Raw genomic sequence first — 19,856 nt, 5'->3', positions numbered from 1 at the left:
TCGTTGCCCAAGTACTGCTCCCAAGCCGATATCGCTGGCATCACACATCAATTCGAAAGGAAGACTCCAGTTTGGGCTTTGGATGATAGGTGCGGACACCAGCCTTGAGTTGAGTTCAGAGAAGGTTGTCATGCATTTTTCATCAAAATTGAACTTCCTATCTTGCTCTAGGAGTTCACAGAGTGGCTTTGCAATCTTGGAGAAGTCCTTAATGAAACGCCTGTAAAAACTGGCATGTCCCAAGAAGCTTCTTATCCCTTTCACTGTGGTCGGGGGAGGTAGCTTCTCAATTGCCTCCACCTTGGCTTTATCCACCTCGAGACCTTTGCTTGAGATTTTGTGTCCTAGCACAATGCCTTCTCTTACCATGAAATGGCATTTTTCCCAGTTCAGCACTAAATTGCTTTTGACACATCTTTCCAATACCTGTTCAAGGTTATTAAGACAAGTAGGAAAAGAACAGCCAATAACAGAAAAATCATCCATGAAAATCTCTACTACTTCTCCTACTAAATCAGTGAATAAAGCAAACATGCATCTTTGAAAAGTTGCAGGGGCATTACACAGCCCAAATGGCATTCTTCTGAATGCAAAAGTCCCAAATGGACATGTAAAAGTGGTTTTGTGTTGGTCTTCAGGAGCAACCGAGATTTGGTTGTATCCAGAATACCCATCCAAGAAACAAAAGAATTCTTTTCCAGCCAGATGATCCAGCATTTGGTCAATAAAAGGGAGGGGAAATGATCCTTACGGGTCGCAGCATTCAACTTTCTATAGTCTTGACAAATCCTCCACCCAGTTATCTTTTTGGTGGCTATTAATTCATGTTTTTCATTTTCAACTACAGTGATGCCACCCTTTTTTGGAACACATTGCACAGGGGCAACCCATTTGCTGTCAGAGATAGGATAGATTATACCTGCATCAAGCCATTTGATGATTTCCTTTCTTACCACCTCTTTCATATTGGGGTTCAGCCTCCTTTGATGCTCCACAGATGAGCTGTCAGGATCTTGGAGCAAAATTTTATGCATGCAGATTGTTGGGCTAATTCCCTTTATATCAGCCATGGTCCACCTGATTGCTCCTCTGTAGTCCTTAAGCTTCTGTGTGAGCTGAAGTTCCTGTTCATGGGTTAGTAAAGAAGAAATAATCACAGGGAGAGTGTTTTTTTTACCCAAATAAATATACTTTAGATGTTCAGGTAAAGGCTTTAACTCCAAGGTAGGCGGTTGCTCTACTGAGGGCAAATTTGGTCTTTGCTCTTGCTCCGATCGGTTCAAGGATTCAAAGATCCTTTCTTTATTGTCCCCAGTATAAATGCAATTAATGGACGCAAGGTATTCCTCCAATTCGTCAAAGTCCTTCATGCCTATTTCTGACTGCAACTGCTCCTGCTGTTCTTCTCTTATGATCGAGTCAAGAGTTGAAATGCTAGAGCATTCCTCTGTGCTATCTACATCAAACTTCATTGCTTTCATGACATTGAACTTCACCTCATCTCCATTTACACTCATGGATAGTTCGCATTTCCTGCCGTTTGTGACAGCATCACCAGTGGCCAAGAATGGTCTGCCCAGAATTATTGGAACTTCTTGGTCTGCTTCAAAATCCAAGATGATGAAGTCAGCTGGTAGAATGAACTTGTCTACTTGGACAAAGACATTCTCGATTTTTCCTTCTGGCTTGGCTATGGATCGGTCTGCAAGCTGAAGAGTGACTGTGGTTGGTCTTGCTGCTCCAATGTCAAGCTGTTTGAAGATAAAAGATGGCATTAAATTTACACTCGAGCCCAAATCACAAAGTGCTCGACCAAGGTAGTTCTTCCCAACTGTACACGGGATGGTGAATATTCCAGGGTCCTTCAGTTTGGGAGGAATCTTAGTCAGGTATTTGCATGATTCTTCAGTGAGGGCTACAGTCTCAAATTCCTCAATCCTTCTTTTTTTTGACAAAACGTCCTTCATAAATTTTGCATACGAAGGCATTTGTTCCAGAGCCTCCACCAGAGGGACATTTATGTGAAGTTGTTTCAACAAGTCTAAAAACTTGCTAAACTGCCTATCTTCATGTTGTTTTTTTAACCTCTGTGGAAAAGGAGGCTCAATTGGTTCACTCCTCCTTTTGCATGGTGGAACATAAGTTGGGACTGAAACTGGTTCATTGTCTTTCATTGCTCCAACATCTGCTCCAGATGTTGTGGCAACTGGTGTGACTTCAGTGAGATCATCGTTCTGGACCTTCTCCCTTGATTCTGTCTGAGCTTCAAGGGGTTGAGGGTCAGTAGCTTCCTCAACTCCTTCTTCCATAAGTTGTCTTGCTAGTTCGTGTTTACGAGATCGTGCCACTAAATATGGAGGTGGCAGAGTTTTTCCATCTCGTAAGCTTATAGCATTACAACGCTTCTGGTTTTCCTGGGACGGTTTTTCTGTGTCACTAGGGAGTGTCCCTGGTTGTCTCTGTTTGAGTGCTCCAGCCAACTGACCAATTTGGGTCTCCAGGCTCCTCATGGCTGCACTGTTTTGATTCATGTATTCCTTGACAAAAGTCTCAAAGGATTGGGACTTCCCTTCACCCTTATCCCAGTTTTGTTGGTTCTGCCTGGGATATAGGGGTCGGTTCTGGTAGTTTCCTCCACTACCTCCAACATTATTCTGACTCTTCCATCCTCGGTTGTTGTTCCCTTGATAATTATCATTGCTCCTATTGTTATTATCGTAACCACCTGCATAACACACAGCAGCCAAATTGTTAAAGTCTTCATATTCATGAGGACCTCCACAAATGGAGCAACTTTGACTTGATTGAGTCAAGAGAAGTTGCTCGGTTGGTTTTTTCTGTTCCATGGGCTTCCAATTTTTTATAGTATTCTGGAGTGAAGCCATCTGTGCTGAAAGAGCATCAGTTGAGCTTAGCTCAAGTACTCATGCTTTCTTGGAAGCACTGTTCCGTGTGGAAGGCCATTGAATATGCTTTTTTAAAAGTTTTTCCAACAACCGGTATGTTTCCGGATAAGTAAAATCCAAAAGATCTCCCCCTGCAGCCGCATCAACAGTGGCTTTCAATGGTGGGGTTAAGCCATGATAAAACGTGTGAATAATGCCCCAATCAGAAACTCTATGATTTGGGCAAATTCGTATTAATTCCTTAAAGCGCTCCCACGCTTCATAAAGACTTTCTCCATCATACATTTGGAAAGATGCTATATCAGCCCTCACTTAGTGATGGAATTTGGGGGCAATGTTCTCCTCCATTTTTTGGCTTTTCCTGCTTGGGAAAATGGAAACAACCTCATTCGCATATTTTCCTCTGAGATACCATGAACTTTGAAATTATCAACTATCTCAGTAAAGTTGTCCAAATGACTGTGGGGTTCTTCCATAGGCAATCCATGGAATTGACCAGCATTCATAATCATTTGGGACATTGCAGGTTTGATTTCAAAGTTAGGGACATCCAGAGGAGGAGGAACTTAGCCTCGTTCTGGACCATTTCTGAAGGGAGCAGCCATATCATTCAACGATGGCCCTCTTCCTCCATTCTGTCCTTCTTCATTCTCATGATTATTATTTTCATTGTTACCATTTTCACTATTATTTAGAACTTCCTCCATTGTATTATTTCTTAACCTTTGAACTCTTCTTCTATTTCTAAAGGTTCTCTCGGGTTCTGGATCAAAATGTACTATTTCCAGTCCAAGATCTGTAGGTTTTGTGCTCATACAATAGGAAGAAGTCAAACAGAATAAAAACAAAAAAGACTTTAAAAACACAAACAACGATGTTTCCTTAAAAAAAAAACGCCCTTTCTTGCCAAATGATCCCCGGCAACGGCGCCAATTGCTTGGTCGAACCGAGAGCTGCTCAGGGATATTTTTAAGGAGCAATAATACAGAGTGATAATCGAGATTGCAAACAGGAGCAATCTAATATGACGGAGAGCAACCCTCTTCAACTATACGCAAGCGTACGTGTCAAGCAATACAAGGTGTTGTTAGCCCCAGATTTATCGTCCTCAGGGAGCAGTTGTGAAGAAATAATCGTTCAGGGAAACTTAATTCTAGAAAAATGAAAGGAAAGTAGTTATTCTCAACCAAGCTTCACAAGGAGCAATCTCTAGCCAACTAGTTAAATAGTGTTAACCGTTTTGAACTAGATGAGAGCAGTGAATAACTTAGCATAGCCATCGAATATCAAGGCATCAAATTGAAGTAACTCAAGAGAAATTAGTGAAGTGATTATAAAAGCAGCAACAGATAAGCACAATTTGGTTGTCGTGAAGAAAATTATAACAAAAGTTTAATGTGAGATTGAGTTTAGAAAGAGTTATGAAGGTGTTTCGGGTTCCATATTTTCATCCCTTTGGTTAACCTTGCTTGGTAGCATATTTTAAAAATGGATTCTGCTCCTTTCCTCGTTTTGCCACAAGTAAGTAAAAGAGCAAGGCCTTACTCTCCACACTACTCCGTAGAACTTAGAGTTAAATTCAAGGAAACCATGTTGCCTTCTCAAAAGAGCATGGATTCACATGGTAGTGCTCTTCATTCCAGGTGTTCCTCCCTCCTTTCTTCAGGCTGAACTACCCCAAGATCTTGAGACTGCTCCGCACGCCCTTGTCAGTGTTTCATCGACCGAGTGGTCCCGGGATGAGGTTGCCAGCCCAAAGGGTTTCACAGAATCAATATATTAAACCAAAGAACAGCTCAAAATTCATTCATAAAATATGTGTTCCTTACAAAGTTATCCTAAGACAAAATGGATTACTTCTATGGAACCCTCACCTACTTAGAGGAAGTTAGCTCCTAGTGAGCATTACAAAAGGAAAATATCAGGAAAAATAAATGGCAAGCCCTCGAATGGTGTCCCGATCTACTTTCTCATTAAGGTTGATTCTTCCTTTTATAAAGTTCTTCTGTCAGATCCTCATCGTCCCTTTCATCAAGGGCTGTGCCTTCTTCAAATCCTCTCCAATAGCCGGTCTGCTCTCTGCCAGCTCAGCTCTGCATGGCAGTGGTCCCCCTTGCTTTTGGTGCTTTTTCTCGGGTGAGAATTTTAGAATCAGGGAGACACCTCCACCTTCTCTGCTGTGGCTGACGTGGAGGCTCCTGATTGCTGCCTTTTACTGCTTTTGTACTGTAGCAGGCTTTTATGCTCCCTCCTGCGCAATATTCCTCCTTCTTTTCCTTAATATGTGGGCCCTTCTATTAGGTCTCAGGTTTCCTGATCAAAACAAATCAACCCAATAATCATATGTGAAAAAGATAATGTCAATTTTCTCCAGGCCTACTCTAATTCCCATTTCAAGAATTGCTCTGGTCCACTTTTCAAGGCAATTGCTCTTCATAGAAAAAGAAGGTTAAAGAGAGTGATTTGTGACCAAAACAGCGGTTTTGTGGAGTGATATATACTTAATGGACCTCAACTTTTGAGGACCATCAGTATGCAATACCATTCAATAGGAATGTTGAATTATATATAGGAGACATGTATTGAAATTGACCTGTACTGAAACATGAATTACAGAATCGTGCAATTTAGTATAATATTATTAACGAAAAAGTGTTTGTCCTTTTAAATGACACAACTTATGCCATTTCACTCTCACAAAGAGGTGGGACCCATACCTTTATATTTTTTTGTCCACTCTGTCTCCTCCTTTATCTATATCTTTCTCTCACTTAAAATGACACAACTTTACATCCTTTAAAATAATACACAATTTTTCCTATTATGAATTGTATCAAAATTTATAATTTGAAATTCAATTCAAGATTTTGTGATTCCAGATTTAGAAATTGAAAGGACCTTGAAGAATTCAATTCAACATGAATCAAAAGTAATTTAAAATACAAATTAATACCAATTTGGAAAGTCACTTAAGATTAGGGAAATTCAAATTCAAATTATAACAAATATGAATAATCATTGAAATTAGGGAGAAACACTTCTCTTGTTACTGGAGAAGAAGTATTTTTCCTGCTGAGTCATTAATAGCTGCGCTTTTTATTTTTGTCCTCTCTTTTGATGGTCCCACACTTATTGTGTCTGCTGGAAGGGAGATAACTTATCTTATAACATGAAAAGTTATTATCCCTTGAAATTAAAAAGTTAAAAGAAAATACTAAAAACAACTTAGAACATTTAATCTTCAAGATGTTCGGGACTAGAGACGTGTAAGAAAACACTAAAGCATGGACTTTCATTCAGTTTCAAACGTTTAGAAAAACAAAGAACAACTTAGAAAACATGAACATTTAATTAACAAACTCTTTGTAGAAGGAACTCTTTCAAATGCTTTTTTTTATACTTTAAGACTTCTCTTCCTTGTCTATTTATAGATGAACTTTGGGATAATTTTTTCAAGCTTAAATGATTAGGGAATAAATTAGGTATATGACTTTTAACCAAAGTTGCCTTATGCCATGTATACACTTTTAGCTATGTGTACACCTTAAGTCATGTACACTTTGAGCCATGTATAGCCACCTTTGATTAAGGAAAAAAAAAAACCTCCAACCATAATAACTATTTATAAATGAAGCAAATATACATAAAATTAGAAGGTTTTGAGGAGCATATGCAAGACAAAGGATAATGAAATCATAGGGAAGAGATAAGCCACAAGGGGATTGTGAACAGGATAAAAGACATGGCAGAGCACACATTCATGGTCCCTTCCCTGCCCGATTATTTCCAACACATGACCATTCTCATTTTATTTTATTTTTAATATTTTGCTACAATCATATTATGGTTTGTTTATTTATCATTTTCCACAAATTGTATATTAAGTAAAATACAAGTCAGTAATTAAAAATATTAAAAGAATAATAAAAAATACATCAAGATAAAAGTTTAAATGTCATTAGACAAACATAATCCACAAACTCAACTATAAATAATTAAAATAAACTTGAAAATTGTGAATTTATTCATATGGGCACCATCTTTTCTCACCATAGAAACCACCATCCTTTGTTTGGCAAGTTGCTAATAAATCATATGTTTCAACTCCTGAATAACGGGTCCTTGCTCCTGAATAAACAATTGTTGCTGCTTGTTCCGAGTGAACACCAACTTGGGTATAGTAATGGATATTGGGTAAGTGTTTGAGGTATGAGTATCGTCTGGTCTCAATGTGTAAGCTTAGAATAAAGAGTTGGATCCAATGTGATTGAAGTCCCTTGCCTTTGACCTAATCCAGAGTTAAGCATGTTTTGTTTTCACGTCTTGCACAAGGACACCATGTTTACTAGTTACCACCCTCAATAGCAATATTGAGGGTGCTGTTTTGCATGATTAATATACTCTTTTAAAACCTTCAGAAAGTTCTTTCCTGAATCCTGCTCAACTAGGATATAGTCTATTATACATCCCGATTTGTTTCAAGAAAAAAGTAAATTTAGTTAACTAACCATAAAGGTCTCAGTAAAGCAACAATCACTATCTTCACAACAACTCTCACATTCCCAAGATTTCAGCTACGAAACAATCAGCCATCTTTTCAATTTACTAAAGATTGAAGTGCAGTAGTTGTAACCCTATTAATAATTTAATACCATTTGCTTTCTCTATCTTCACCTGTCTTTAGCTCCATTTTTGGTAAGTGTTGTAGAATGAAACATCATTTTACTGTGGATTCTAATATCATTTGTATCTAACTTTTTTTTAGATAAATCATAGCTATTCTTTACGGGAGACAATTCTATTCGAAGCGGATCTAGGATTAAGGTTTTAAACCTCTCACAAAGATGATCTAACATGTTCTCACCCATACCTGCTCAGCTCCTATGAGCTAACTGAGCTACCATTATTTGTAAATAACTCATGCGAGATTATACAACCAAATTGTTAGTTAAGTACCAAAACTTATGCGTGATTATACAACAAATTGGTCGGCCCCTTTAAGCCCGAGCCCATGTTAATAGCTCATATCTAGAACCTTCTAGATGGTATCACATGATGAGCCATAGAGTCTCATCACAGGGAATTTTCCATTTCCCTGCATTGTTGCCTATTGTACATTGACAGTGGCGGCAACACGCCTTGCAACAGGTGGTACAACTCTGTTGCTCCACTCCTCATTCTCTCTCCCACGTCTCTAGAGTCACATATTCTCTCTAAATACCTTTTTTTCTTATTTAAGAGGCATATATATGCTATTCATTAAAGGGGACGAATCAGAGTAGTGGTAAAACTGTTCTTTCATAACTAAAAGATTATGAGTTCGAATCCAGAAACAGTCTCTTTGCAATTATACAAGGGTAAGGCTGCGTACAAAGATTTCCTCCACCCCACACTCGCTAGTCGGGTTTAACTGGGAATGATTTGTTATTTTTTTTATATTTTATTCATTTTTACAAGTAATTACTCTACAGAAATATAAAGCCATTATAGTCAAACACACTCTCCCATTGCATAAAATTTGCCTTGCACCTGAGAAACTCTAACTAAGCCTTGGTCCATACCATTGTTACTAAAAGTACCCCTAAATTGGCATATTTTACCCTCCAATGTATACATCAACGGCTCTACAAAAACAAAACGGCAAAAAAATTTAGTTATTGCAATTTAATAAAATAATTACACATATATGACAGTTTTTAGAATTTTTACAGATCTAATGCACAATGTGACGCCACATTTGGGCGTCACATGTGACGCCCCAATGGGGCGTCTCTCCCCTAGGGTAAGACGCCCAATTGGGGCGTCACATGTGACGCCCAAATGTGGCGTCACATTGTGCAGTTTATTTAATCCCCCCACCCCTCCATTCACTCTTCACACCTCTTCTCTCTCTTCACACCTCTTCTTCTCTTACTCTTCATATTTATTCCCTTTGTATTTGAATCTTATTTCTACTATTTAAGAATGAGCTTACGTCCTGATTCTGTTCGTGTTGTGTTATATTACAATGGTAGGAAGGTAGAAGGTTGACGAGGTGTCATCTTTGAAGGTGAAAAAAGGCCGACACGTATCGAACGCAATGCAACCATTGGCGAACTGCATCAGAAAATTCGACAGAAGCTAAGTCTTCAAAGCAACCAATGTATCACTCAGATCACGACACGATTATGGCAATGTGATAAATACATTGGTTTGCAAGTGGTTGACGATGAAGACATGGAGATGACAATGGAAGAATTTTTCAACCAGTCAAGGACAGATTTTCTGGAGTTGTATGTCGACATTGCCGCAACCGAGAATGTTCCCTTACCGGTGAGGTCAGTTGATTTAAATTCTGCCTGTCTTCCATTTTTGTCTGCCGTTCATGCGTCTCCAGTTGGTAACTATTCTGAGGGAGATGAAAATGATCCGACTTGGGAAATGCACGACGACGATGAAGACGATGATGATGAAAATATCGCAATGGAAGAACGTCTTCTGGCGGAGGATGCTAGTGCTTCCGAAGGAGATGAAGGTGCCGAAATGGGTGCGTCTCAAATCCCAATATTCCATCAACCAGTGGTCGCGCAAATGACGCAGTTGCATGACGTTGCTTCTTCCCCATTAGAGATTCATCATGAAGGTAATTGAAATAATGTGTATATAGTTGAGTACATACCTGATTTAATACCTGAATTAGGAAGTTTGTATTAATAAGTTACAATCCGCAGTTGCAGTTGACGAAGCTGTTATTCCTTTTTGGCAAGGAATTCTGCATTATTCCTACATTGATTGGAGTTATCAAAGCGAACAAGAATCTTGCACTGGCGGTAGGTCTCAGAATCGGGTTCAATACAAGGTCCGTGGCAACTGGGTGACAATTTATTTGTCAATCAAGAATTTGCAACAAAAAAAGATGTCCAAATGGCACTTAAGCACCTCCTCATTAGGGAGCATCAAGAAGCAATTATAATTGAGAGCACGCCTGCAAAGTTATCCATGAAATATTGTGCGTATGATAAGGGTTGCCTGTGGCGCGTTGGGGCCATGAAACCAGTGTTTGGTGAAAATTGGAAGATTACGAGATGGGGTGGAAAACACAATTGTTTGAATGAGCACATTTCGCAGGGACATAGACAACTCGATGTAGACGTTATTGCAGATCTCATCATTGGTATGTATTTATTTACCGTAATGACATGTCAACGTTTACGTACTGCTGTGTAATTAAATTTGTGAGCTATTATCGAGTCTGGGTCCTCTTCAATGTAGGAATGATAAAGGAAGAACCATCTGTGTCAATCTCTTTGGTGCAAGAAAGGATAACCGCTAAATATGGCTTGAAAGTTTCCTACAGAAAGGCGTGGTATGCGAAGCAGAAAGCGATCGCAATTATGTACGGTGATTGGGAGGAATTGTACGCTTTTTTGCCAAGGTGGTGCGAATACATGCTGCGCTTTTCTCCAGGTTCGTTTTATAATATCCAAACAAATTATCTTTATGCAGAGCAGAGCTTAGTTACTGGAAAGAAGGTGTTTCATCACATATTTTGGACGTTTAGACAGTGTTATGAGGCGTTCAAATTTGCCAAACCCATCATTCAAATTGATGGAACACATTTATATGGGAAGTACAAAGGCAAATTGTTGGTGGCCACAGCCCAAGATGGTAATGATGAATGTTTACCGATTGCTTTTGCCATCGTTGAAGGCGAGACCTTGGATGCATGGAACTATTTTCTTGTTAATATTCGTGCTCATGTTACTGACATGTCAAACATATGTTTGATCTCCGATCGGCATCATAGCATAATATCTGCTGTGGAGAATAACCCTAATTGGCAGCCATCAAATACATATCACGTCTTTTGTATTCGTCATATTGCAAGCAACTTCAATCAAAAGTTTCGGAATGAAGGTTTAAAGCGGATGTTATAGAATTTAGGTATACTCATTGACACGATGCATATTTATGTCATTCAATTATCTTTATCAATTTATGTTTAATTCGTGGATGTCCATTATGTACAGGTTATACTCCGGCCATCGTTGATTTTGAAAGGAATCTTGCGAGCTTCCGTGAAAGTAGTCCTCAAATTGCAGAGTGGATTGATGCCATTCCTAAGGAAAAGTGGTCGCGAGCCTACAATATTGAAGGACGGAGGTACGATCATATGACAACAAACTTGGTTGAATCTGTCAATAGGGTTTTGAAGGGGGCCAGAAATATGCCTATAACTGCATTGGTTAAAGCATACATATAGTAGATTGGTTGCATATTTTGTTGAGAGAGGAACAAATGCCGTTGCACAACTTCAATCAGATTATCGTCACTCCAAAAATGTTGTTGAATTGGTCAAGAAGAACCAAGTAGATGCAACTGGCCACCACGTTCGTGCATACAATGTTGAACATACTGTCTTCGAGGTTGACGCAGGTTGGGAGCGTTCATATTCTGTCAACCTCCCACAGAGATTCTGTCAGTGTGGAAAGTTTAAGGCCTTTAAGTATCCGTGTAGTCACACCGTTGCTGCTGCATTAAGTGTTAGGCAGAGTGCATTCACGTACGTTGACGATGTCTTCTTGACAACAAACTTGGTCGAGGCTTATTCTTTTCCGTGAAAGCCAATCGGAAATGAGGAAGCAATACCTGAAATTAGTGGTCCAAAGATTATTCGTGATTCCACTATGTTGCGTTCAAAAGGTCATCCAAAGTCAACTCGCATCCGCAACGAGATGGACAAAGTTGAGACAAGTCAAAGACATATCAGGTGTGGACTTTGCAAGGAACGTGGCCATAATCGTCGGGGATGTCCAAGTCGTGGGAGAAACGACTGAGATACTTAGTAATGTCATTATTTTGCTGATGGTTATTATTTTGCTGTTGGTTATCTTATTGCTTGAATTGTAATGTCCGTTATGTTGGACTTTTTCCTTTCCTTTTATGTATGTTTTTATTATTGTATTATTAATTAACCGTCCTGATTAGTTACTGTAACACAAATGCAATATGGACGACCGACCAAGCATAAATAATAAAGCATAGCGAAAAGTCCAAATAATATAATAATGTACAGTCCACAAAAAAACAATGATCCGACTAAAGTCATAACTAATACAAAATAACAATATAATAACAATCTGATACAGTCCACAAAATAGTGAATATTAAAAATGGCAATGAAACTACGACCACAGTGGCCATGGCCTATATCGTGCATCCATATCTGGTAGTATACGTCTGTCCCAGACTGGGTCTCCCTGATGTACCTGTGCCTGTGCCTGTGGTGGTGGAGTGTGGAAGTCATCCATCGCTGCACGCATGAAATCATCTGCTTGACCGTGCCCACTAATATCTGAAGACTGGCCTGTATAATGTGAATAACCTGCTCCTGCACTACTGCCATGCACTTCAAATGGGGTGTGTCCCTGATTGTGAGAATCTGTGGCTAGCGTCTCCCCACTGTCATGGCTCTCTGTGACAAGGCCTACTGAGCGATACAACTCCATCGGCATCTGTCAGATCGATCGGCATCTGTCAATCCACACAAATTCCTGAAAAGGTGTGACAGAACCGCAGATCCCCAGCTGTATCGGCCAATATCATCAAATCCTCCCCCAAGCAACGGGACTAGCCGACAACCGAAATTGCTGCCTCTAGACTTGTTCGCCAGCAACCAAGAACCAAGCATCCTGGCAATGTGCGCCTTTGTGAAATAGATCTCGGCAGCATGATCCCCTTTATGATCAGTCCACTTGGTATATAACCGATCTAAGTATGAGATACGCACGTCGCTTGAATGATGGAACTCATTTGGCTGTGGAACCGCGCCAAATACAGCCCCACAAACAGCGGGCAAATCCTCAGAGGTGGATCCGATGATGACATCCCCGTCAGTAGGCAACCCCAATATGCCTGCCACATCTTGCAAGGTGATAGTCATTTCACCTTGGGTCATGTGGAAAGTATGTGTCTCTGGTCTCCACCTCTCGACTAGAGCACTAATTAAAGGGGCATCGATCTGTGATAAAATATACAATCAGAGCGTGTTAACGAATAATAACATAAATACAAAACAACGTAAATTGCATACATGAATATGTCGCATCCGGGCAACATATATGAATCCGGCCTGTGCCAGGTAGTCTGCGACAACCTCTGAGATAGCGCCTATAGGTGGCCCCCCAGATGGCTTCCCACGTCTAGTCTTTATTTTCCTTACATGCTCTGTATTCCACACTCGCTGTGAAATATGAGCTTTCTGCGTCCTCTTACGAAGGACCTCCCATCTGTACGGCCCCTGTATGATGTACATGCTGGGATCGGTAGGCTCTACATCCGATGCAGAACCCGATGAAGATGATGACTCAACCATTACCCTCAACTATATAATATAAAACAACATTTACATTAATCACATGTAATGCCCCATTTTATTTACAAATTAATTAAGCAATGACATAATTTATTATAAATTTTTTTAAGCATATGCGTCATTTTCATTACTACAATCAAAATTAATGAAATAATGTTAATACGTAGTACAGTAATTTATTTGTAATTAAATAATAAAAATACATCGGACAAAAGTAATATAATACTTACAGAATACTTAACCCTAGGTCACTAATAACTTCATAAATATGTACTAATCATCACACCTAAATGACTACAAAATTATGAATAAACTCCCACATTAATAACATCATACATACAAAATTTACGAAGTCGCTATCACTATTTACTAAATCACTAATTAATACGTTGAACCCTAATGCATAATTAAATATTAATAATATGAACTACGTAACAAAAAAAGGAAGTATCATTACAACATTCATAGCATTGCACAAAATTTCTAAATGACTATCCTAATGTTCTCAGTCTATATACGATCAATCCTAACATGCATTACTAACTACCACCGTAATTTAAACGTATACAGAGGAAGTATTACGACCTTACCTAAGTCGGCAGAGCTTCGCTAAGAACCGTGATTAGAGAGAGGTTAGAGAGTGGTGAATGAGTGAGGAGTGAAAAGGAAAGTGAGGGTATTTATAGTATTGCACAATGTGACGCTCCATTGGGGCGTCTTCTCCTTCATGAGAGACGCCTCAATGGGGCGTCACATGTGACGCCCAAAAGGGACGTCAATTGTGCAATACATCTGTAAATACTCCTCAAACCGCAATAAATGTGTAATTATTTAATTAAATTGCAATAAATAATTTTTTTTGCAAAAACCAAACACTTCATGAATAAAGTTGGAATTTCTAATGCAACTTATTGCGATAACAATCCCAAATAGCAGAGTCAAAACAACAAACCACATATAATGTAACATCTAAAATGCATTAATAAAATAAAAATAAAAAGGAAAACTAGAAAAGCCATATCCACAATTTTCAAATAATGATTGGCAATGAAGCAATTCTCCATGAAATACTATTAAATGCAATTCACCATCCAGCAAAATGAAAAGGACTCATAAGAGTCAAACCTTGTGAATGAGCAACATACTCAACCAAACTCCAAGACTCCAACTTTCTCCTCCACAACTGAAAGTATGAAACTTTACTCTCAAGAGAATCCATCACACATTCCTCTGTACCGTTAACAAAATAAATAATAAATAATAAATTAAATTTTATTCACGCAAAAAAACTTATAAATTCAATGATCTTGAGTTTCACAGCTTAAAAAAGGAGCGCTTCTACTGTGGTCCGGAGACAGGATGGTCCGTTCCAAAAATAGAAAATAAAATGAGATAGGAGAGAAATATAAGAAAATAAAGAGGTATAAGAGTAATTTTTTATCAAAAAAAAAAAGGAGCACAAATTTTTTTTATACTCTGGAGTATATTAAAAAAATCCCTCAAAAAGTAACAGAACACAGTTATATTGGCCATACAAAATCATTTAAAGAAATCCAACACTAGCACAAAAAAAGCCCCAATCCCTCAAAAAGGTGAAAACTTTTGCAAAGTAACCAAAAAAACAAAAAATCCGAAAAACTGGGCTGTGCTTTCTGGGCTGTGCTTTCTGGGCTGTGCTTGCTGGGCTCTTTGGATTGCAGCCATGTTTATTGACCCAATCTTAACCAATTAAGCAGACTTTTCTTTTTTTATAACTTCATTTTTTTCATTTAAAACAACTTTTTTTCTTGAACATTTTAATCATAATTTTTTTTTAAACTAAGTTTAAGTTAAATCAACTATATATATGTATGTATCCCCAAAAAATATACTATATGTATAACACACATTCTAGTTTTTTTTGTTCAATTATTTCATTTATTTGTGCTATGCTGAGAAAAAAGGAAAGGAGTTTGTACATGAAAACAACGGAAGATGAGTTGAGCAAAATACAAAAGCAAGATGATAGTGATGAGTGATGACATATGATACCCGAGGCTGAAACCGAGACACAGATCCTCTTCGGCTTCTGCTGCCTGAGGCGGTGCGCGACTTTGGTTTTTTTTACACCATTCTATTGCTGGCAAAGTTTTGATTTTTGAGAGGTATCATATCAGATTCACTTCCTTTTCTTCAAATTCAGGCACTTTTTCCAAAAGGGTCTTTGCAGTTTCGGGTTTTTCATGCCTAAATTGTCTGTTTCTTGCTTGCTATCTTGGTTTTTGTTTTACTTCTAGCATTTTCTATGCATTCATGTCCAAAAGTTTTTTTTTTTGTGTGTAGTTTTTTGGGCTGGTTTTGATTTTGTTATCTTAGTAGTATATTTTGACAATGATTTCTTATTATATTTTTCTCTCATTGAATTAGGCTTGAATTTTCTGAAATAAAACATTCAAGAGATTTAAAAGAAGAAGAAGAAGGGAGTGAAAGTGAAACTATGAACCTTGATTGGGAACAAGAACTGAGGAAGTATCACAATGTTATAGCCTCAGGGACAAAGTCTATGCAAATAAAAGCCATGGTTATGTTGGCCCGTTTCTCTAAACATGCCCCTGAGCGTGTATTAGCTCAGACCATACCCCTTCTCACTGAGATTCTTGGTCATGATATCTCAAATGATTCTGCTCCTTCACTTCAAGAGGCTGCTGCTTATTGCTTGAAGTGTATTGCTTGCAGAGGTGATGGTGGGTTGGCAATTGAAATAGGTGGACATGGTGCTACACATTCTTTGATAAGGTTGTTGCCTCATTCTGATGGGAAGATGCAGAAAGTCCTGATAAAATGTTTGCTTCTTGTTGTCACTTTTTGTAATTCAAGTAGGACAGTTGTTGCTACCAATGGTGGGTTAGAAATCATCATCAGTTTGTTGAATTCTTGCTCCAATGATGTTAGGCGGTATTTGTTAGAGATTTTGAGTTTGTTGGCATTGAGGAGGGATGTTAGGAAGGCACTCACTAGACTAGGAGCTCTTCATTTTCTTGTGGAGGCTGCTGGTTGTGGCAGCATGGTTTCTAGGGAAAGAGCTTGTCAATCTATTGGGTTGCTTGGAGTCACAAGACAGGCTAGGCGTACCCTTGTTGATTTGGGAGTGATACCGGTGCTTGTGGAGCTGTTTCGCGATGGAGATCAAGCCACGAAAATTGTAGCTGGTAACTCTCTTGGTGTGATATCTGCTCATGTTGATTACATTAGACCAGTTGCTCAAGCTGGGGCTATCCCCCTTTATGCTGAGCTCCTTCAAGGACCTGATCATGCTGGTAAGGAGATAGCTGAGGATGTGTTTTGTATATTGGCTGTTGCGGAGGCTAATGCTGTTGAAATTGCCGGGCACCTGGTGAGAGTTCTTAGACAAGGTGATGATGATGCAAAGGCAGCCGCGGCTGATGTGATATGGGATCTGTCAGGTTATAAGCACTCAACATCTGTGGTCCGTGATTCGGGTGCAATCCCTATCCTTGTTGAGCTTTTGGGGAGTGGAAGTGAAGAGGTAAAGGAGAATGTTTCTGGGGCATTTGCTCAGCTAAGCTATGATGGAGGTGATAGAATAGCACTTGCCAATGCAGGGGCAATTCCAATTCTCATTGACTTGCTGCATGATGAGATTGAGGAACTAAGGGATAATGCTGCTGAGGCTCTTGTCAATTTTTATGAAGATCCATTATACCATGATAGAGTATCTGATGCAATTAATGTTCCTTCATTCAGAAATATGCAGAATAGACTAATTCATATTCGCGCATCAAACGAGCATATGGCTAGATCCTTACGAAGAATGAGTGTTGAGCAGCTCACTTGGAACCCAGATCTTGTATAATCATTTTAAGGGTATGTTTTGATCTCAACGCTTTTGCTATAGAGGTTTCAACTTCTTTAAGTTGTATCAATGTTACACCCTAGCATAGATATATGTTGTCATGAGTATTGGGAAGAGGAGAGAACTTTCCATGTAGAGACAATCTTGATATCTTTGCTGTATATTTCAAGAAGTTCACATACAAAGGTATTAACGATCGAGTAGATAGTCATCATGTGTAGGAAAATGCTTGAATTTGTGTAACTTAGCTGCCAAATGTCATGCATTATTGTCGTTATTGATGATGAATCAAAACGGGCATTCCTTTTATTAGTCTCTCCGTTTCATAGAGCTCCAAGGACACTTGCATATCGGCTCTCTAACATAAATCATTTTGTAAAATATAAGTTATTCATTTTAAATTTTCACCAGCTTCTTCAGTGAGTCTACATCCGTAAGAAACTATTACCTCATTGTTTTTGTTCAGATAATGATTCCTCTGTGTAGAGGATAGGCCCTTTGTTTTTTTGGAAATATTCCACTCGGTTCATAGCTTCGTGATTAATCCAATTCAGGATGGGTTCGGGGATTAAGACTTTAAATCTCTTCCAAAGACGATATTAGAGATGATCGAACACATACTCTCATCTCCATTTGTTTAATTTTTTGGCGCCAACTGAACTATCATCATTTGCTGAGTATAGGCCCTTTAGGTGTAGCAATGTTGGCATAAAAAGCCATGACAAACATTATCAGACTCGAAACCTTTCTTGAACTATATTTTTGGCAGGGAGCTTCTGGCCTTAATACAAGATTATAGTATATTTAGAAGATCGTGCATTTTGAAGTTAAAGAGTGTTGAAAATTTATGACATTGCAAAAACCCTTGTTAAATTTCTAAGGTTATTTTGATATGTTTCTGTTTCAACTTTCAAGACTAAAAAAGAATGAATAGTGACTGATTAAGTACCACAAGCCATTCTCATTTGTTAATTTTTTTTTTTCCTTAGATAGCCCATCAACAACACGAGACTTTGTTTGGTCATCAACTTAACCACGGTTTTATCTGTCTCTCTCCTCAAATTCTCCCTCTCTTCTACATCCCCTGACCAGTAGAGTCCGGTTCTAACAAGATCGTTAAAAGTAGGGGTGTTTATCAACCGATCCAAATCGATTCAAACTGCGGTGACTAGATCGAAAAAACTGAAAACTGAATTAATCGAAAATCGAAAATCGAAAAAGAATCACAAAATTTAATTGGATTGGATCGAATTTTGGATTGGTTGGTAAAAATTGATCCAATCCAAACCGATCAAATAATTCTCCAACTTTATCATTTATCTATTTGGATCTTTCCCCAATCATAACCCAAAAATCAGCAAAATTTTGAATCCAAGACCCATTAACCCATTATGTTGGAGAAGTGGGTTTTTGCTTGATCTATGTTATGCTTTTTTTTTTTTTTTCTGGTAAGATACATTATATATTTTTATTACATGGTTATTGTTGTACAACAACTCCTTTATAGGATGAAAATTTGGGTTACTTCGTAACTCAGGCAAGCATATTATGAATTTTTTGTTGGAGGTAAAATATGGTAATTCAACTTTTTGTTGTACAATGCTTCTAGATTGCACAATAATTAACATACAAACTTTACAAAGCCGATACATACAAAAGATGCATTATTTGTACAATAACCATCATACAAATCTTAGGCTTTTCAAAAAACCGAAAACCGATCCAATCCAAACCGAATAAAATTAGATTAGATCGTATAGGATTTGAAAAAAAATTCAAACTGAATGGATGATTACATGATTAAACCGAAGGGATTGGATCAGGTGATTTTTGCTTCCAAAATCGATCCAATCCAGACCACAAACACCTCTAGTTAAAAGCAGTATTTGATTGCTTCTCTCTCTCTTCCAATTTCCCTTCTCCCTATGTAGAATCTTTTATGTGATCTATTTATCTCATGTTGCATGAGATAATTATCTTTTTTTTTTGGAGGTTACATAAGATAATTATCTCATGCAACAGAGATAATATAGTGGGGTCCATAATTTTAAAAAAAAAAGAAAAAAATAGTGGACCCCACTACTTGGTCTCTGTTGCATGAGATAATTATCACATGCAACATAAGATAATTATTTCCCATCTTTTATATATACGAATTTGTTATCGTTGGATCAAAATCAAATTAACGGATTTCACTTAATATTACTTTGTAACATTTGATTTAATTTTGATCCAATAATAATAAAGTTGGTAGTAAGAAGTAATAAGAAAAAATAATAGTAAGTATAACCTATTCCATACATATAATCGATTCCATACATATAATCTATTCCATATATATATATATATATATATAGGGAGAGGTTATAGTTACCACCTTTTTTTTTACAATCTCTTACAACCATATATCATAACCGTTGATTTTCGCCAATTAACGGTTATGATTTTCGCAAATTAAACTCATTAATTAATTATTAATTCATAAGAAATGATAACCGTTGATTGGCGAGAATCGACGGATATGATATATGGTTGTAAAAAAAAAATTGTAACTATAACCTTCCTCATATATATATATATATATATATATATATATATATATATATATATATATATATATATATATATATATATTTAAGATTATAAAACATATGTACATATTAATTTACAAGAATTTAAATTGGAAATTAAGAAAGGTGAGAATGGCAAGAGTTATTTTTTAGAGAATACTGCATTAAAATTT

The 19,856-nt window shown here is 37.8% G+C and overlaps 2 protein-coding genes and 1 non-coding gene across 3 annotated transcripts; all 3 read left to right on the top strand.

The window, feature by feature from the left end:
* Positions 1-3,114: 3,114 nt before the first annotated feature.
* Positions 3,115-3,219, top strand: LOC133301361 (small nucleolar RNA R71). Its single transcript, XR_009750179.1, has one exon. It is a non-coding gene; the product is annotated as a small nucleolar RNA R71 (small nucleolar RNA).
* A 6,257-nt stretch (positions 3,220-9,476) lies between these two features.
* Positions 9,477-11,506, top strand: LOC133301359 (uncharacterized). Its single transcript, XM_061500985.1, has 6 exons — positions 9,477-9,528; positions 9,617-9,744; positions 9,909-10,059; positions 10,158-10,802; positions 10,916-11,048; positions 11,152-11,506. Exons 1-6 carry the CDS (start codon positions 9,477-9,479, stop codon positions 11,504-11,506), a joined length of 1,464 nt encoding a protein of 487 aa, XP_061356969.1.
* A 3,697-nt stretch (positions 11,507-15,203) lies between these two features.
* Positions 15,204-17,304, top strand: LOC133301360 (protein spotted leaf 11-like). The gene is made up of 2 exons (XM_061500986.1): positions 15,204-15,404; positions 15,667-17,304. Exon 2 carries the CDS (start codon positions 15,737-15,739, stop codon positions 17,111-17,113), a length of 1,377 nt encoding a protein of 458 aa, XP_061356970.1. The 5' UTR covers positions 15,204-15,404; positions 15,667-15,736; the 3' UTR covers positions 17,114-17,304.
* The last annotated feature ends 2,552 nt before the right edge of the window (positions 17,305-19,856 follow it).

Source organism: Gastrolobium bilobum, unplaced genomic scaffold (genome assembly GCF_033153095.1).
Source record: "Gastrolobium bilobum isolate Gb01-03AN ecotype WA unplaced genomic scaffold, APGP_CSIRO_Gbil_v1 utg303534, whole genome shotgun sequence".
Lineage (NCBI taxonomy): Eukaryota > Viridiplantae > Streptophyta > Magnoliopsida > Fabales > Fabaceae > Gastrolobium > Gastrolobium bilobum.
The sequence above is the reverse complement of the archived record's forward strand: the minus strand, read 5'-3'. Positions and strand labels throughout refer to the sequence as shown.